An 18,824-nucleotide genomic window follows, 5' to 3' on the forward strand; every position below is an offset into this window, starting at 1 on the left:
TTGGGTGTGACCAGGATACTGGATTCTAGACCACACATTTCTGTTAGTACAGCCAGAATCAAAATAAGATTTTTGGACAGCCCCATCACAGCAGTGACTCATTAAGCTTTTGGTCCACTGACACCCCAGTTCTTTTTCTCACATGCTGCTGTTATTAATAACTACTCATAGATAAGAAAGGGTTGATGCTTGATGTCACATACTTGCAGGTATTTTGATTAAATAAAAAATTGTTCCACAGTTCCTGGCATAGTAATTGCCTTTTATCATATAGTTATACCAAATTCATAGTTTAAATAATACAGACAAATCATTTTCCAAACAGTTCATTGGTATCTGGTATGATTTCATGCCCTGGTGAATCAGATTATTGTGATCTTCTCAAACGTTAATCCTGTACAGTCTAAAGGAAAATGGACAAAGAAAATCAAGTAAGCAGAACATTTTCTTTGTCCTTTTTATATTTTAAAAGTTGATTTTTATGGAAGTGTGTTTGGGAGGAAAGAAACAACTGGTTGTAGTTAGTGTTACAAAGGTCAGGACCACCCACAGGTAGGCTGGGTTTCTCTTGAGCAGAGAGGAGATGCCTGTGTATTGTTTGTGTTCACAGAGCTTCATCTCCATGCTTGTTTCCCTGAGCCCTGCTTCTGTGTGAGGGTCGGCTAGACGTGAACATCAGTTATGACTAGTTTTTCCCCAAACGTTTGAATCATATATGAATTGTAAGCACAGAGGCACAGAAAAAGATTGTTCTAAAAGATAGTCATTCTGTTCATCAGAAAAAACACATTTTGGATTCTGATCTAGCCCTTCAGTGATCGTCATGATAAATAGCTACTTCAAATATTATGGTTAAATGTATTTAACAGTCCTCGTCAAAATTTTCTGTCTTCTCCATTCATGCGTGTGACATGTGCATGCGTGTGCACACAAACTAACCCTTGGCTGTTGACGATTAAGGCACTTGTGTGGTGATGGTGGAGGCATCAGGCGGCCATAGACTGTCCAAAGCTCCCATCCTTCCAGAAGGGATTTCAAATCATGATGCGAGGCCCTGGTTTTTCTTTTGTCATGAAGTGTTTCCTAAGGACACCAATTTTGGCTACCTTCAGTTCTAGGGTTGGGGCGCTAGCCTTAGACTCTGAATGACAACGATTCACTGGAGGTGGGAATCAGTTCAGGTCCAAGGTAGACCCCTGTGTGACTGCTCCTGTGGTCACCTCTGAGACTTGTAAGGCTGCCTACAGTTCCAAGGGGCGGGAGTGAGGTGGGGTGTTTTCATTGCCCAGAAGCCTTGACAGTGTCCTTGCTAAGAACCCCTTCTGCTCCCTGGCCAAGTTTCCCAAGTACTTACTGTCCTAAGATTGTGCTGGGTCCCAGAAGGAAAAGAAAAACAAACCATGGCTTGCCATCATGGAGTCTAGTGGAAAACACTGACATCTAGACAAACAAAGGCAATATAGAAATACATGGCTAATAGAGGTAGACATTACCCCGGGGGCACAAAAAAGTGGTCAGTTCTCTTCACGGAGTCTGGGAGGGCTTCACAGAGGAGATGGTGGTTGAGCTGAGCCTTGAAGGATGAGGAATTCATAAGCAAGGACAGACAAATGTTGCAGGTAGAGGGAAGGTATGTGCAGTGCCTCTGAGGCGTGACACTGCCTGGCGCAGTTGGGTACCTACAAGTTGTTTGGTGTGAATAGCATAGAGCAGGTGAGGTTGGCAGCAGCAGGAAATGAGACTGAAAGGCAAGGTCGAATCTAGGTGACCTTGACATCCCCAGCTAAAGGTTTGAATGTAATCCATTTTCCCCCTCATTTTTGTTGTATTTTGTTTCATCACTTTTGTTGGTTTTTGTTTCATAAAGATTTGTGGAAGCTCTCTGTATAATGGGCACAGGTCCTTTATTACATATTACGTTTTCTCCCAACCTATTGTGTGTCTTTTAACTTTGTTTATAGTTTCTGTATGTCTTTCCATAGTCAGATCTATTACTTCATTGCTTTACAAAGTTCTTTCTTATTCCAAATTATAAAAATACCTAGTTCACAAGGTCGTTTAAAATTGAGATGAAATATGTTTGTGATAAAGAATGCATGTAAGACAGAAGGGTATACAGCAAAATTGTTTCCTTCTGATCCCAGACCCTTAGTCTCTTAACTTAAGAGGTAGCCATTATTTATTTATTGTCCCAGAAGTTTTCTGTGAGTATAAAACATAGAAATGTATCCTTTTTTGGTTACTGTTAAGACAAGTGAGGGCACAGAATTAACACTGAGTTACACTTTGCTACACTGTATCACACTTAACACCTTTTCTTTATCTGGACATGGAGACCTACCTCATTCTTCTTAGTGGCTTTTTAATTATATGATGTGGCTGTCTAGTTTACCATTCCCCTACTGACAGAAAGGTACCTTGTTTAAAGCTTTTCGCTATTAAAAAAATGCTGTACCAAGGAACATCACTAAGTCCCGGTGCACATGTGCAAATGAATCTTTAGGTTACATCCGTAAAAGCTGAGTCAAAGCAGATGAGCATTTAAAATTTTAATTGTCCGCAAAAAGAGTTGTACAGATTTACACTCCCACCAAGAGCGGTTGAGAGATTTTGTTTCCTTATCTTTGCTTAACATTGTGTATTATCAGACTTTTTATTTTTGACACATTAAGCTAGGGGTTTGCAAGCTTTTTCTGTAAATGGCCAGATAGTAAACATTTTAGGCTTTGTGGGCCATACTGTCTCTCTCCAGGTACTCAGTTTTGCCTTGTAATGCAAAAGCCACCATAAACAGTACATAAACAAGTGAGCATGGCTACCTTCCAACAAAGCTCTATTTATGGACCCTGAAATTTGACTTTCATATCGTTTTCATGTAGTACAAAATAATAATCTTATTTTGATATTCTTTTCGACCATGTTTATTTTGATTTTTTTTTATAAAAAACATTCTTAGCTTGCCAGCTGCACAAAAACAGACAGTGAACTTGATTTGATTCACTGACCATGGTTCCAACCCCTGATCGAATCCATTGTTTTATATCTTTAGTATGACTTACTAAGCATCTTTTCATGTATTTATTGACCAGTGATGTATATTTTTTTCTGTTAACTGCCCTTTTTTGTCTTTCTAATTGGTCTGTGACTCTATAATCACTGTAGATTGTACTATGTTTTGATATTTGGTAAGGCAAGTCTGTCATTGTTACGTTTGTGATTTTTCTTTACATACTTTTCCAGATAAATCTAGACTTAGCCTTTCAGCTTTAAATTTTACTAGGGATTTTGATTATGATTGCATTGAATTATAGATAAATTTAGGAAGATTTGGGAGCTTTAAAACATTTACTCTTTAAAAAGTTTTTTTGAAATGTTGATTTACAATGTTGTTTTAGTTTCAGGTGTACAACAGAGTGATTCAGTTATACATGTATATATATGTATCTGTTCTCTTTTAGATTTTTACAGGTTATTACAAGATACTGAGTATATAGTTCCCTGTGCTATGCAGTAGGTCCTTGTTGGTTATCTGTTTTATGTATAATAGTGTTTATATTTTAATCCCAAACTCCTGATTTATCCCTCCACCCCCCTTTCCCCTTTGGTAACCGTAAGTTTGTTTTCTGTGTCTGTGCCTCTGTTTCTACTTTCTAAATAAGTTCATCTGTATAATTTTTTTTAGATTCCACATATAAGCAATATCGTATGATATTTGTCTTTGACTCACTTCACTTGGTATAATCTGTAGGTCCATTCCTGTTGCTGCAAATGGTATTATTTCATTCTTTTTTATGGCTGAGTAGTATTCCATTGTGTATATATACCATATCTTTATCCATTGATCTGTCAATGGACACTTAGGTTGCTTCCATGTCTTAACTATTATAAATAGTGCTGCTGTGAACATTGGGATGCATGTATCTTTTCGAATTAGTTTTCTCCAGATATATGTCCAGGAGTGGGAGCATTGGATCATATGGTAGTTCTATTTTTAGTTTTTTAAGGAAACACCATACTGTTCTCCATAGTGGCTGCACCAATGTATATTCCCACCAACAGTGTAGGAGAGTTCCCTTTTCTCCACACTCTCTCCAGCATTTATTATTTGTAGACTTTTAGATGATGGCCATTCTGAGTGGTGTGTGGTGATACCTCATTGTAGTTTTGATTTGCATTTCTGTAATAATTAGCGATGATGAGCATCTTTTCATGTGCCTGTTGGCCATCTGCATGTCTGTGGAGAAATGTCTATTTAGATCTTGTGCCCAGTTTTTGATTGGGTTTTTTTTTTTTATTTTGAGCTATATGAGCTGTTTGCATATAAAATATTTACTCTTCAATCCAGCACATTGTATGTCTCTTCATTTAATTCAGTTTTTCTTTTTTTAATGTCTTAAAACATTTTAGAGTTTTATTCACTTAGTTCTTTGCATTTCTATTAAGATGATTGCATGATATTTTATAGTTTTGTTATTATTATGCATGGAACTTCATATATATTTTCTAATTAGGTATCAATCTGAGCAATGATTTTCTGATATTAATGTAAATGCTTCAGTCGACTCAAGCACATTGCTTGCCTTAGGTTTTTGTCAGCTACCCTTTATCTAGTGCTATGGCTTTATGTTGAAATTAGAAACAATAGGATATTTGCTATCACTGATAATTCAACATTGTTCTAGAGACACTAGTCAAAGTAGTAAAATAAGAGAAATAAATGAGGTATAAAGTAATAGTGGAAAAGGAAAGAAATCAAAGATTTTAAATAGTTAATATAATTGTCTATCTAGAAAATCCAAGACAAGCAACTAAAATCCTATTATAACTAATGAGGAAGTTCTATAAAGCTGCAAGAAACAAGATCAGCACCAAAACCCAATAGCTTTCTGTCAGCAGCCATCATCAGTCCTCTTCCATACTATTGCCAATACCCAAGTCCAAGCCTCACTGTCTTTTAATCTTCTAACAGGACTCCCTGTTTTCATGCTTTGGCCCAACAATTAATTCTTTACCCAGCAGGCAGAGGCATATATATATCAAGTATAATTAGACTCCTATTCAGTCATCTCTCACTACATTTATATCCCTTCTTTAGTCTCTATAACATCCTGTTTTTTTTTTCTTAATAGCACTTATAATAATTTGCAAATATATAGGGGGTTTTTTGTGTGTGTTTATTTAATGTCTGTCTCCGGAATGTATGTTCTATGAGGTCGAAGAAAATGACCTTTTCGTTTCTACCACATATACCATATATACTACACTTAGTACATAGTAGGTACTTAGTAAATATTTGCTGAATGGATAGACTGACTATTTCTTAAAAATAGGCTTTATTTTGTGGAACAGTTTTAAGAGACAGTACAGAGAGTTCCCACACACCTTACACCCAGTTTCCCCTATTAGTAACATCTTACATTAACATGATACATTTGTTACAACTAATGAACCAATACTGATACATTATCACTAACTAAAGTCCATACTTCATACAGTTTCTCTTATTTTTTAACTAATATCCTTTTTCTATTCCAGGATCTTATCCAGGATACCATATTACATTTAGTTGTCATGTCTTCTTAGGCTCCTCTTGGCTGTGACTCTTTATTAGACTTGTTTTTGGTGACTGAGTATTGAGGAGTACTGATCAGGTATTTTTTAGAAGGCACTTCCATTGGAATTTGTCTAGTGTTTTCCTCATGGTTAGACTGGGATTATCGGTTTTTAGGAGGAAGACCACAAGGGTGAAGTGTCATTTTCATCACATCATATTAAAGTTACATATACGAACGTGATACTACTGTTGATGTTGACCTTGGTCATCTGGCTGAGGTCGTGTTCCTCAGGCTTCTCCATTGTGAAGCTATTCCTTTTTTCCCCCTTTCCCGTACTGTACTCTTTAAAAGGAAGTCACTTTGCATATCCCACACTTAAGAAACGGGGAGTTGTGCTCTGCCTCCCTGAGGGCGGAGTATCTACAGAAATTATTTGGAATTCTGCATGGAAGATGCCTCTTCTTCCCTGTCTATCCATCCAACCATCCACTCCTTCACTATGGAATCATGTATATATATTTCCTGCTTTGGGTTATAATCCAATACTTCTCCATTAATTTTCTTGCTCAAATTGTTGCAGTTTTGACCATTGGGAGCTCTTTCAGTTGGCCCATGGGTCCTTTGACATAGCCAATCAGTGTAGGCTTTTTTTTTTCTCCTTGTTTTTTGTTTTTATAGAACTTCCCTACTTCTGGCACTGTAAGAGGCTCCAGGCTCATCTTGTATATTTCATGCTCCGATACTAGAATCAGCCATTTCTCCAAGTAGCCCTGGTTTCTTTTATTGGACAGTGATACTAGAAACCAAGACCTGGTGCTGGATAATGTTTCTTGCTACTAGGACATTATTTTATACTTTTCATTCCTTTTCACTTTTTAAAGTTGTTATTCCTTTTTCTAGTTTCTTAAGCTAAATGCTCAAATTCACCATGTCTTCAGTGTTTTTGCTTTTCTCATAAATGGAACAAGTGTATAATTTTTTTCTTTGAGATCTATTTTGACTGAGTTTTATAGGTTTTAATACAGAAGTCTGTCATTGTCCATTTCTAAAGGATATTTATTTCATTTTTGATTTTCCCGTTTGACTTTGTAGTGGTTAGAACAATGTTTTTGAATTTTTAAGTGGATGATTTTGGAGGCATACTTTTTTATTCTACTTTTATTAAACTGTGGAAAGAAGTTGTGGCTTACATATTTCAACATTTGAGAATTTGAGATTTTCTTTTTGGCCTAACATAAGGTCAATTTTTTGTGCATGTTACATGTATAGTATTTTGCCTTATTGGTCAAAGTTCTATATAGTATGTATGGTGGGTAAATTTTGTTTCCTGTGTTACTCATGTACTTATTTTAAGGCCTCTAGATCTGTTTTCTAAGAAAAACCTCCCACTCTGTGGTTATGTCAATTTCTTCTTGTATTTGTGATTAATCTTTGCTTCACATATTTATGTTGTTTTAACATTTGATTTTGAAAATTTTCAAATTTAGAGAAAAGTTTGTCTTTCTCTTTCTCTCTCTCTCTCTCTCTCTCTCTCTCTCTCTCTCTCTCTGTGTGTCTCTCTCTCTCTATATATATATATATATGAACATATGAATATAGATGCAGAAATCCTCAACAAGATATTAGCAAATCCAATCCAACTATGTATACAGAGAATTACATAGTATGATCAAGTGGGATTTATTCTAGGTATACAAAGCTGGTTCAGCATTTGAAAATCAATATAGTCCATCACGTCAACAAGCTAAAGAAAAAAAATTGTATGATCAGTGATTATCAGTAGATGCACAGGAAGTATTTGACAGAATCTAACACCATTCATAATAAAAACTCTCAGCAAAATAGGGAAGAATGTCTTCAACTTGATAAAGAAAATCTATTAAAAAAACCAAAAACCGTACAGCTAACATCTTTCTTAATGGGGAGAAACTAGATGTTTTCCTGCTGAGATCAGGAACGAGGCAAGGATGTTCACTCTTACCACTTCTATTCAGCATTGTACTGGAAGTCCTGGCTAGTTCAATAAGAAAGAAAAAGAAATAAAAAGTATGCTGATTGGGAATGAAGAATAAAACTGTTTTTGTTTGCAGATGACATGATTGTCTATGTAGAAAATTTCAAAGAATCAACAAAGAAACTCCTGGATTTAATAAGTGATTATAACAGGAATTAGGATACAACTTTAATATAGAAAAGTCATTTGCTTTCTTATTTACAAGCAATGAACAATTCAAATTTGAAATTAAAAATTGCATTAGCACTAAAATAAACAGGTATAAATCCAACAAATATGTGTAATATCTATATGAGGAAAATGACAAGACACTGATGAAAGAAGTCCAAGAAGATGTAAAAAAAAAAAAAATAGAGCGATAGTCCTTGTACATGGGTGGGAAGACCCAAGAGTGTCAAGATGTCAGTTCTTCCCACCTTGATCTGTATTGCTTGTTCACTGCAATCTGAGTCAAAAATCCAGTTATTTTGTGGATATTGGCAAACTGATTCTAGAGTTTATATGGAGCAGTAAAAGACCCAAAATAGCCAACACTATTGAAGGAGAGAAACAAAGTTGAGGGACTGACTTAGGTGACTTCTATAAAGCTATAGTAATCAAGACAGTGTGGTATTGGTGAGAGAATACACACAGAGATCAGTGGAACAGAATAGAGAGCCCAGAAATAGATACACACAAATACAGTCAACTGATCTTTGACAAATTAGCAAAGGCAGTTCAGTGGAGAAAACAGTCTTCAACAAACGACGCTGCACAATAGACATCAACATGAAAAAGAATCTGTAACAGATGATATACCTTTCAGAAAACTTGACTCAAAATGGATCATAGATCTAAATGTAAAATGCAAAACTGTAATACTCCTAGAATATAGGAGAAAATCATAGGTGACCTTGGGTTTGGTGATAGCTTTTTAGATACAACCCCAGAAGCATGATCCATGAAATAAAAAATTGGTAAGCTGGACTTCATTTAAATTAAAACTTTTGCTCTGCAGAAGACCTTAAGAGAATGAAAAGACAAGTCACGGACTGGAGGTAAGATTTGCAAAAGACAACTGATAAAGGTCTGTTATTCAAAATACACAAGGAACTGTTTAAATTCAACAATAAGAAAACAAACATTTTAAAATGGGCAAAAGATCGGAATAGACAGCAGGGAGATATACAGATGGCAGATAAGCATGTGAATAGATGCTTCACATCCTATGTCATTAGGTAATTGCAAATTAAAATAACAAGATACTACTACACACTAGAACAGCCAAAATCCAAAACACTGACAACACCAAATGCTGGTGAGGATGTGGAGCAACAGGAACTCTCACTCATTGCTGGTGGGAATGCAAAATGGCACAGTCACTTTGGAAGGCAGTTTGGTGCTTTCTTACAAAACATACTCCTACCATATGATCCAGCAATTAATCAAGTGAAGTGAAAACCGATGTCCACACAAAAACATGTACATGAATGTTTATAGCAGCTTTATTCATAATTGCCCGTACTTGGAAACAACCAAAATGTCCTTCAGTTGGTGAATGGATAAATAAACTAAGATACATGTAGACAATGGAATACTCTTCAGTGATAAACAGAAATCAGCTATCAAGCCAAGAAAAGACAGGGAGGAATTTTAAATGCACATTACTAAGTGAAAGAAGCCAAACTGAAAAGGCTGTATACTTCGTAATTCCAACTATATGACATTGTGGAAAAGGAAAAACTATGGAGATAATAAAAAAAAAAAAAGATGAGTGGTTGCCAGAGGTTTGCAGGGAGGGAGGGAGGGATGACTGGGTAGAGCACAGAGGATCTTTAGGGCAGTGAAACTGTTTTGTATGATACTGTATTGGTGGATACATGTCATTATACATGTTGTCAAAACCCACAGAATGTACAACACAGAGCGAGAACCCTAATGTAATCTACGGCCTTTAACTGATAACGATGAATCAGTATTGGTTCATCAGTTGTGACAAATGTACCACACTAATGCAAGATATTTATAATAGGGAAAATTGAGGAGGGGGGAGATTAGGGGGTACGTGGCAACTCTGTACTTTCCAATCAAATTTTCCATAAACTTAAAACTGCTAAGAAAAATGTTGACTAATTAACAACAAAAAAAGGCCTCAGAGTATAAGTATAAAGTTTAACAATGTAAGGAAAACACACTAGTTAACCATATTAATTTTAATATCTATTTGGAGTTTAAAAGTTTCCCAGCAACACAAAAGAATATTTTTGCTTTGAGACATTAATTAAAACTGTACAAATATATATATAACCATTACCACTAACATAAATTACTCTCTAGATTTTAACATTTTTCAAGAAGGTGAGCTGAATCTTCTGTACAAAAATACCACGTTCTTACTATGCCTTTGTATAATGTCCACAAGATGATACCAATTACATTAGCATTTGTTACAAAGTCATAAAATACATAAAAAATAAGCAGTTTGATAACATTATTCTTTAAAAAGAATATCTAGTCCGTAAAATGACAGGCTTGAATAGAGTAGTCCTAAGTTCAAAATGTCTATTTACTACCAATTTAGAAATAAAACTAAGAAAATATGTAGTAAGTGAAATCACTGTGAAAGCAACTGAATGCATTTGCTCTTCAGAGCAAGTGTGAAGGTCAGAGCTGAGTCAGTGATCTGTCTGCAGCAGCAGCAAGAGTTTGCTTTGGGGAACGAGCTGGTATACTTCATCTTTGTGCCTCGTGGGAATACGGAAACAATGTATTTTGAAAGTCTGATGAACACACGATGTGAAGATGACAGAACCTTGACTTGGTTAATTTGGAAGTCATCAAGCCATTGGGTTTGATAGTCACCACGAATTCATAGCAGTTGTATTGATCAAAATCGAACAATCGACTCTTTCTTCACTAAAATCAGGTGATGTGATTTTGACTTCTCTATGTTAAAGAAATATTTATTTCTAAGAAAGATGTCCTGCTTTAGATTAGAATTATCATTGCTTCCATAATTCCAAAGTAGAAAAATGATAATCATTGCCAAAATGGTAGAGTAGAACCTTGGCCAAATAAGAACCGTAACTGACAGTCCACAGACATCTATGTAACTGCTATAAAAACCCAAAACAGAACAAACCTCTGAGGCTAAACAATGAAATATTAAATAGTTTGGGTAAATATAAAACACTCTGAACACTTATTTCTGGAGGCATTTTTTAAAAAAGCTTCTTATTGGACTTAGTATCTATTAATTTGTATATCAAATACTTGACACTTTGGCAAATAGTTTATTCATTACTTTGTAAAGTCCTACCCATATATCAGCACTGTGGGCAGTTATGCTCAGAAAATGTATTTCATTTCTAGGAAGGAAAGAAAACAGGAGATGAGTTTTGCTCTTCAGAGTACCCACTATTACATATTTCTTCCAGAACTCAGTAGAAATAGACATCTGTAGACATTTCCCGGGGTCAGGGGACTTGCACAGACTCCGGAGCGATGCTGTGGGACTTCACACCAGACTCCTATCGGTGGCCTCCGTACTTGGCCACCCAGTCTGTCCTCCCGTGCACGGAGGAGACTGGCTGCGCGCGGTTCACAATATTTAGATTCTTGGCTGTAGGATTATAAGTAGGTCCTGAAAACTGCCCCCGACCAGTTTTTGTGTTCCAGGGATATTCTGAAAGAAAGAATCAAATTAGAATTTTATTCAGATGATTATTAAATTCAAAATAAAGCAGCTCATTTTATGGGGGAAAATCTGAATTTATCTTTTTTAAAAAATATTATTTTGGGCTGTGTTGGGTCTTCATTGCTGCGTGTGGGCTTTCTCTCTAGTCGGGTGAGCGGGGGCTGCTCTTCGTTGCACTGCCCGGGCTTCTCACTGCGGTGGCTTCTCTTGTTGCGGAGCATGGGCTCTAGGCGTGCGGGCTTCAGTAGTGGCGGCGCATGGGCTCAGTAGCTGTGGCTCATGAGCTCTAGAGCACAGGCTCAGTAGTTGTGGCTCACGGTCTCTAGAGCGCAGCCTCAGTAGTTGTGGCTCACGGTCTCTAGAGCGCAGCCTCAGTAGTTGTGGCTCACGGGCTCTAGAGCACAGGCTCAGTAGTTGTGGCTCACGGTCTCTAGAGCGCAGGTTCAGTAGTTGTGGTGCACGGGCTTAGTTGCTCCGCAGCATGTGGGATCTTCCCAGACCAGGGCTCGAAGCCGTGTCCCCTGTGTTGGCAGGCGGATTCTTAACCACTGCGCCTCCAGGGAAGTCCGAAAATCTGAATTTGTCTTTAAAAGATTAATTCAGTGGTCTCTAAGGTTTTTAAAAAATATATATCTATATAAGCCAAAAATTCTGTTGTAGTATTATGCTGACACCAGTTAGCGTTTTCAGCAGCTTAAGAGCCATAATTTCTGGTTTATAGTTCTGACACTGCTACTTGTTTCTTATTTGGGCTCACTGAAGTGCCCATCATATTTTGATAGGCGATACCAGCTTGGATGACCAAGAACAACTCCTTGGTTTAAGTTCAATGGGCAGTACCCACAGTGTCAGTGACTGTTTAAAATCCCACTGTGGTTACATCTAAATAATATCTGAACACAGTATCACTACAGAAAATGTATTCAGAATTGTGAATCCTGTAAAGCTCTGGCTTCATGGAGCCACACAGATGGGGTCACATAGCAGGTTTCTCTTTAAACATGAAAATGTGGTTTTTGGAGTCAAGAAACTTCATGTTTTATTGGGAAATCAATGGATGATAACAGAATCCCTTTGAAAAGTGAGCCATTCTTAGGATCCCAAACCTTTCATCACAAGGTTTGTTTTATTCATACATGTATTGGCTGATTAAAATTTTGTGAAAATTTTAATGTGTTAGACATTTGTTACCTAAACAATTTATAAGCTCAGGTTGCTTGAACATGTCAAATGACAAAGCAGTAAATCATTGCAGAGAAAACTTTAATATCCTCAGTCCCTCCTTCACCCCTTCCTCACTTCAAACTGGGAGCTAGGTATCAGAGCTGTTCTCTCTGATGTTCCGTCTTTCTGTTTGGGATTTAAATATCTTTTCACACTATGTGGTAGCTGTCATTCTTGGATTATACTCTGTAGGAGTCAACTTTGAAATGACTCTCTAACCATTCTGTACACCTAACACTAGCTATACTATATTTATTTGCATGGTTTTCCCAGTTTTTTCTTCTCTTTTTACTGTAGAATTGGAAGTATAGGAGGAACTTATGGGAACATGTGGGTCCTGATGTGTTGCTATAACCTCAGCTTAAAGGGAGCAAAGCCTTACGTGAGGAACTGCCCTGGTGACCGTCACCCCAACTGCTTTGTGGTTCAGTTGGGACAAGGAGGCCAAGAGTTCTTCCTTGGTTTGACAGGTCATTTCATCCCACTCTTCCTGGGTTTAAAGTTCTCAAAGCCAATAAAAAGCTCCTTAACAAAGACAGGGACAGTGTCTAGAAGGGCCAGTTAAGTGCACCATATTTTCTAGGAATAGCCCTTTAGTCATAACCCACTGGAATATAGACCAGCATCAACCTGGTAAATTAGTGCACTCACATCAAAATGGTATCATGGGCAGAGGAGAGCACGTGGGAGGGGAGGGCAGGAGGGAGGAGACAGTAAGTCCCCGTGACTGAGAGAAAGGGGAAGGGAAAACCCCTTCTTAAGCTAACAGTGGGTGAGAAGTGAGGCGTCTGGGGAGTAACATCCAGAGAAGCTTTTTTTCCAGATGATGGCATAGTGTAAGTCAAGTCCTAAATGCATTTGAAGGAAACTGTGTCCAGGCCAACATTTGTAAAACCTTCTTTGAAAAGGGAATCATTTTGCCAGTAAGGCGGTAGTGTTGACATTTAGGATTCCTTTCTGAGAAATAACAGAGTTTTAGGACTCCAGCACCCTTGGTGAAGAACTCAGTAGCTGACAAAGGAGCCCAGGTCTCGTGTGGGGCAAAGAAATGCTTTGTTCAGCAGCTGGCTGTGCCCACACCTCACCATCCATGCCACTGCTATATAACTTTTAGCAAGATAGAAAACTTCTATAAAATGGAGATAATGATGGTACCTTCTGTCTTAGAGCCATTGGGAGAGAGTTCAGTGCATGTAAAGCACGTAGAACAGGGCCCCGTGCTTCTAGAGGGCAGCTGTGTCTGAAAGAAGTCACTCCTCTAGCAGGGGACAAGGAGGTATGGGGGGGTTTGGGTTGAGAGATGACATGGGGAGGGAGGAAGAAATTAATGTGGTTTTTCTTCTCCAGACTTGAGGATGAGGAAGCAGAGCAGAGAGGGAGGCTGAGAGAAGGGGAAATAGTCGAGTAAATACAGTAATGACCTGGTTTTATTCTCTTGTGGGAAACTGTCACAGCAGTGGGAGGGCTGGAAGACACATCTCTTACAGAACAGTGTTTTCCTAAGGATTTGCACTGACCACGTGAGAATGGTTAATATTTACTTTTTTTTTTTTAACCTTTCCTCCTATCACGATCTGTAGGAAAATCTGATAAGCAGAGTAAAATGAAGAGATGAAAAGCTATGAGAAAACATTTTACTTTAAAAAATGAAAACAGGAATATGCATGCTAATCTGACAGAATAATTAATATACAAAGGCCTCCAATCCCTTATAAAAATATGTTCAAAAATACCCACTTTCACTTTCTAAGAGCAGGTACTCAAAATAATTTGAGACGTTACGATTTTCTGCCTTCATATTAAAAATTCCTACCAAGCCATGGCTAATGACTCACAATAAGGCTGCCCTAAAGTATTTAAGGCTTCATAAAAATTACTGCTGTATATAAAATATTTATATATTTTGTTTCAGCAGAGAGAGAACGGAGCAGTTCTTTTCGCAGATAAGGTAACTGAATACTGCTTAAGCAGTTCTACCGTGGTAAGAAATAAAAAATTACGGAAGTCCCGTGCTTTTTACAATTTTAGCTCCAAGAGCATGAGCTTTAAAGACTGATAACTCTAATCAGCAGTTCTATAATATAAGATCCTGGCTGGGACAGACTGGGAGAAGACTCTTGAAGTCAACTTTTAAATTAAACTGTAACTAGATATCTTATCAAACTTGTAATTATCTGCCTCAATGTTTATTTTAGGTGCTTTAAGATGGGTATCTATTTTAGACTGAAATAACTTAGAGAACATTCATAGTCAGATCTGGTCAACTCAAGTACAGAATCCACACCTCAGTTTCAAGAGCGTCCCCCTGAATGTGGCTGTCACACGCCATGCCACTGCAGAGCAGGTGACCTAATTAGCCATAGCGTCGGAGGGTGGGGAATAAAACTTCACCACCTAATGTATTACAGAGCAAAAGCCAGTCAAAGTTCTGCCGCAGTTTAGTTCTAAACCCTAAGATGGACCTGCAGAAGGACGACCCGTTAACTGATACATAACAGGGTCTCAGCACCGGGTGCGCTTTCCGCTCTGTGCCAGGTACCCGGCGGGAAGCTCTGAAAAGTGCATCCTCGCACATCTCGTCGTGTAGCGTAGCACACTCTTTGGAATCAGATAATTTCTATCCCAGCTCCACTATTTACAGGCTGTGTGACCCTAGGTAAATTACTCAATGTCAGTTTCCTCATCTGTAAAAGATCTACCTCAGGGCTTCCCTGGTGGCGCAGTGGTTGAGAGTCCGCCTGCCGATGCAGGGGACACGGGTTCGTGCCCTGGTCCGGGAGGATCCCACATGCCATGGAGCGGCTGGGCCCGTGAGTCATGGCCACTGAGCCTGCGCATCTGGAGCCTGTGCTCTGCAATGGGAGAGGCCACAGCAGTGAGAGGCCCATGTACCGCAAAACAAAACAAAACAAAATATCTACCTCATCAGGTCATTGGGAGGATTCAGTGGCACAGTCTGTGTGTCTGACCGAGAAAAACCACTGAATCAGAGGTAGCTCCTCTTATTAGACTCTCAAACCACATCTTTGGGAGAAAAATGGGACATTTTGCCAAAAACAGAACTTTAGTTAATAGCTGAGACTAATTTAAAAGTCTTCACTCAGGAAAGGTGACTATAAACTTTAAAACGCTCCTTTCTGATCAGAATTCTCAAAAACTGTATCTGGACTTGTTCTTACCTGAAGCTGTCGCACCGAGTGGCGCTAAGTGTATCCTCTGGCCAGCTGACCCCACTTCTTTTTTGAGAAAGGAAGGAATATATCCTGACTGATTGTAAGTAGCATAACTTCTGAGATTTCCTAGTGATGTATCATAAAGTTTCAGAGTCAGAAGGTTAATATTTTAAAGCACTGGAGAGTAACTTTGACTACAAGTACTGCTAAGTCTCAATTCTGTTTTGTGGGGCGTCATCTGTATTTCATGCGCGGCACTACGGTTTTACAGATGTTCCCATTCAGTCCATATAACAGCCCTCTTAGATGCATGTTACTATGCACACCTGACCTGGCTAACTTCTCACAGTTAGTAAGTGACCAAATTAGAATGTGAACCCAAGGTGTCCCCCTGAATGTACCCAGGTTTTTATGACTCCACTTCTTAACCTGAAAGTATATTTCCTGCCAGGAAGCCCCCATCCCTGCGGTGCTCTCTGAGCACTTCTTCATCTTGTAAAATCACCCTGATAAGTGCACCTATTCTCATAGGGGCTGTTGTAGGGATTGAATGAGATGAATGCAAAGCACTTAGCATAGGCTCTGCTGTCTAACACGTGTCAGCTGTCACCATCCTCATCACTATTAGTGAATGATCAATCTGGGGGGAAATGTAAAGGCAGGAGACCGGTCAGGAGGGCACTGCTGTAGCTGAAATGAGAGAGAAAGTAAGAGAGTCTGAACTTAGACGGTCATGGAGGGATGGAGGAGGGAACCAGCAGGTGTATAGGGTGGGAGGGGTGGGAAAGAGAGTAACATAAACCCCTAAGTCTGCAGTGTAGGTGACTGAGAACAGGATACAGGGGAAGAATCAAGTGTGGGTAAAGACCTGGTGCCCATGGGAGATTCAAGTCACAGAGGTCCAGCAGGCCTGGAGATCTGGAATGATCGGGGCATGGCAGTCAGTGATGGCGCCATGGGCTTGGAGGAGCCAGCTCAGAGGGACTGTGGGATGTGCCAAGACCCAGAATAGAACAGAACCCAGGGAACAGAACACTAAGGGGGAGAAAAGAAAAGGACCCTGCTGGGGAGAGAGTGGAGAGGTAGACGGTAGGAATAGGGTCTGGAAGCTCCAGAGAAGACAGCGTGCGACAAGGAAGGAGTAGCAAGTCAGGCAGAGGTCTGGTGGGGTTGGCACCGCCCTGGGATTTGGCCGCTAGCAGGACAGGCCACGGCAGGAGCTGTTTCAGCGGCCCGAGGCAAGCTGAGGACAGACGGCAGTGAGCTGAGAGGTAAAGTGGAAATCAGAGGAAAAATGAATGTAACTTCTCTTTTAAGGAGCCTGGCTACACCAGAAAAGGGACAGGTTTGTCAGTGAGAAGGTGAATCAGGGTTCTGACCGCCTTGGTGGTTTCAAAGAACCGTTCATCTGGCAGCTATGACTGAAGCTTATTTTCACATGGTGTCATTTGACCACAAGGCTGGGCTCTGCCTTCCTGTGTCCCTGACGTCTGTCCGGTGCTGTGCACAGCAGGCGCTCACTAAGTGTTTGCTCCTGGACCAACAAATGTCAAACGGCCGTGTTATTTCTCAGACCCTAAAGGATGTTACACAGTAAACACGTTACCGGTTTATACGATTTTTAACACTTGCTGAATTTTGCATAGGCATTGCTGCCTCATTTGTCCTTTCTTTTCGCCTTGAGGTACTCGTTCTAATTCACGAATCAGCCCTTTACTTCAAAAGACTTTTTGAAAGGGAAGTTCAAGGCAGTAATCCCATTCAGTAGCAGCCCGAGAACATAGCTCCTGGGACATCCATGGCGATCCAGTGGTTAAGACTCTGCACTTCCAATGCAGGCGGTGCGGGTTCGATCCCTGGTCAGGGAGCTAAGATCCCACGTGCCACGTGGCATGGCCAGAATAAAAAAAGATCTCTCCCACCCTCATCCCCATGATCAGAGCAAACACTTATTAAATGCTTATCGTGTGACAAGAATCCTAGGGATGGTCGTATAATAATGCCTCGGTCAGTATTATTTCCTCTGTCTTACAGGCGGGGAAACTGACTTAGAGGACCCAAGTAACTTGCCCAAGGTTACAAGGCTAGTGAGTGACTGAACAGGGACACATCAGGCTCTAAAACCCATGCACTGATCGGTTACAGGATGCTTCTTCCTATTGGAGGAAGAAGTTGCTAAGGGAAAATGCGTAGAAAATTAAGTCTTCTTAAATTATTTTGGCTTTTCATTTGAAGTACCTTGTGAGCTGCAAATTTTTAGGTTGGAGCCAATAGTTAGCACTGTTTAAACCACTGACAGCAAAATTCTAGGAAATCCATCATCTCTATGAACTTGGTTAACTTTTTCTTTTAAATGATGGTTCATGCTCAGAAATGAGTCTCAGAACTTAAAAAAAAATTTCCAGGAATATTGGTTATAAAATTAGAAAATATTCTTTTAATTATTTTTAGTAGATTTGCTTGATTTCTTTAACTTGTCATAATTAATGTAAGAAGACAAGCATAGAACTTTTTGAGAGCTAATTACTCTTAGAATTCCAACTACCAAAGAAAGAGGTTCTTGATGGTGTGGATGCTTCTGTCTGTCCTAGTCCTGATCTGACCCCTAAAAGCAGGTGACCTTGGCCTTCATAGTGGCCTTTTATGACAAGATTTGGGGTAGATGTTGAGAAGAAAATTGGACAGGAGATTCAAAGAACAAATTGTACTCATCTACAAGGCCCAGAAATTACCTTGTGAGTCCTGTAATTTTTCAGGAAAACTTTCATTGCATGATAGTTTTTCAATTGGTTTAATTATGCTTTCTTCTAAAGAGAAGGCAGATGGAAGGAAGGAATGAACAATAAGGAGAATGTTAGGAAAAGCAGAGAAATATAGGAAAAGCAGAGAAAAAATGGATTCCATGATTAATGAAAAGATGCAGAAAGCAACCTTAAAATGTTTCTCCGAGAAAATGTTCTCAGTACTGTCTCAGCTTTCATTTGATGTCAGTCGTATATTTCCCTGAGACTCAAAGTTGTGCAGCTGTCATTTCACCTGATTGTATTTAACCACTTGGTTCAGTGAATATTATTTTTAAATAACTGAGAAAAAATTAGCAAACTGCAGTACCCACAGCACTATTAAATGGATAAAATACCCAGAGCATTTGATGTCACATCAGAACACCTCAGGAGACGCCT

General features: G+C 39.0%; 1 protein-coding gene across 3 annotated transcripts in view; it reads right to left on the minus strand.

Annotated features, from left to right (window-relative positions):
- Window positions 1-11,078: 11,078 nt before the first annotated feature.
- Window positions 11,079-18,824, minus strand: part of MAK (male germ cell associated kinase) — a 42,502-nt gene continuing 34,756 nt past the window's right edge. Inside the window, exons 12-14 of one of the 3 annotated variants that reach the window (XM_060110292.1) lie at window positions 18,375-18,449; window positions 15,649-15,768; window positions 11,079-11,233 (exon numbers count right to left, since the gene is read on the minus strand). In XM_060110292.1, coding sequence (XP_059966275.1) covers window positions 11,079-11,233; window positions 15,649-15,768; window positions 18,375-18,449 — 350 coding nt within the window. The remainder of the gene's footprint in view (window positions 11,234-15,648; window positions 15,769-18,374; window positions 18,450-18,824) is intronic. The other 2 variants (XM_060110293.1, XM_060110294.1) reach the window with 2 other exon arrangements.

The sequence above is a fragment of the Mesoplodon densirostris genome, chromosome 10, assembly GCF_025265405.1.
Source record: "Mesoplodon densirostris isolate mMesDen1 chromosome 10, mMesDen1 primary haplotype, whole genome shotgun sequence".
In the NCBI taxonomy this organism is placed as follows: Eukaryota; Metazoa; Chordata; class Mammalia; order Artiodactyla; family Ziphiidae; genus Mesoplodon; species Mesoplodon densirostris.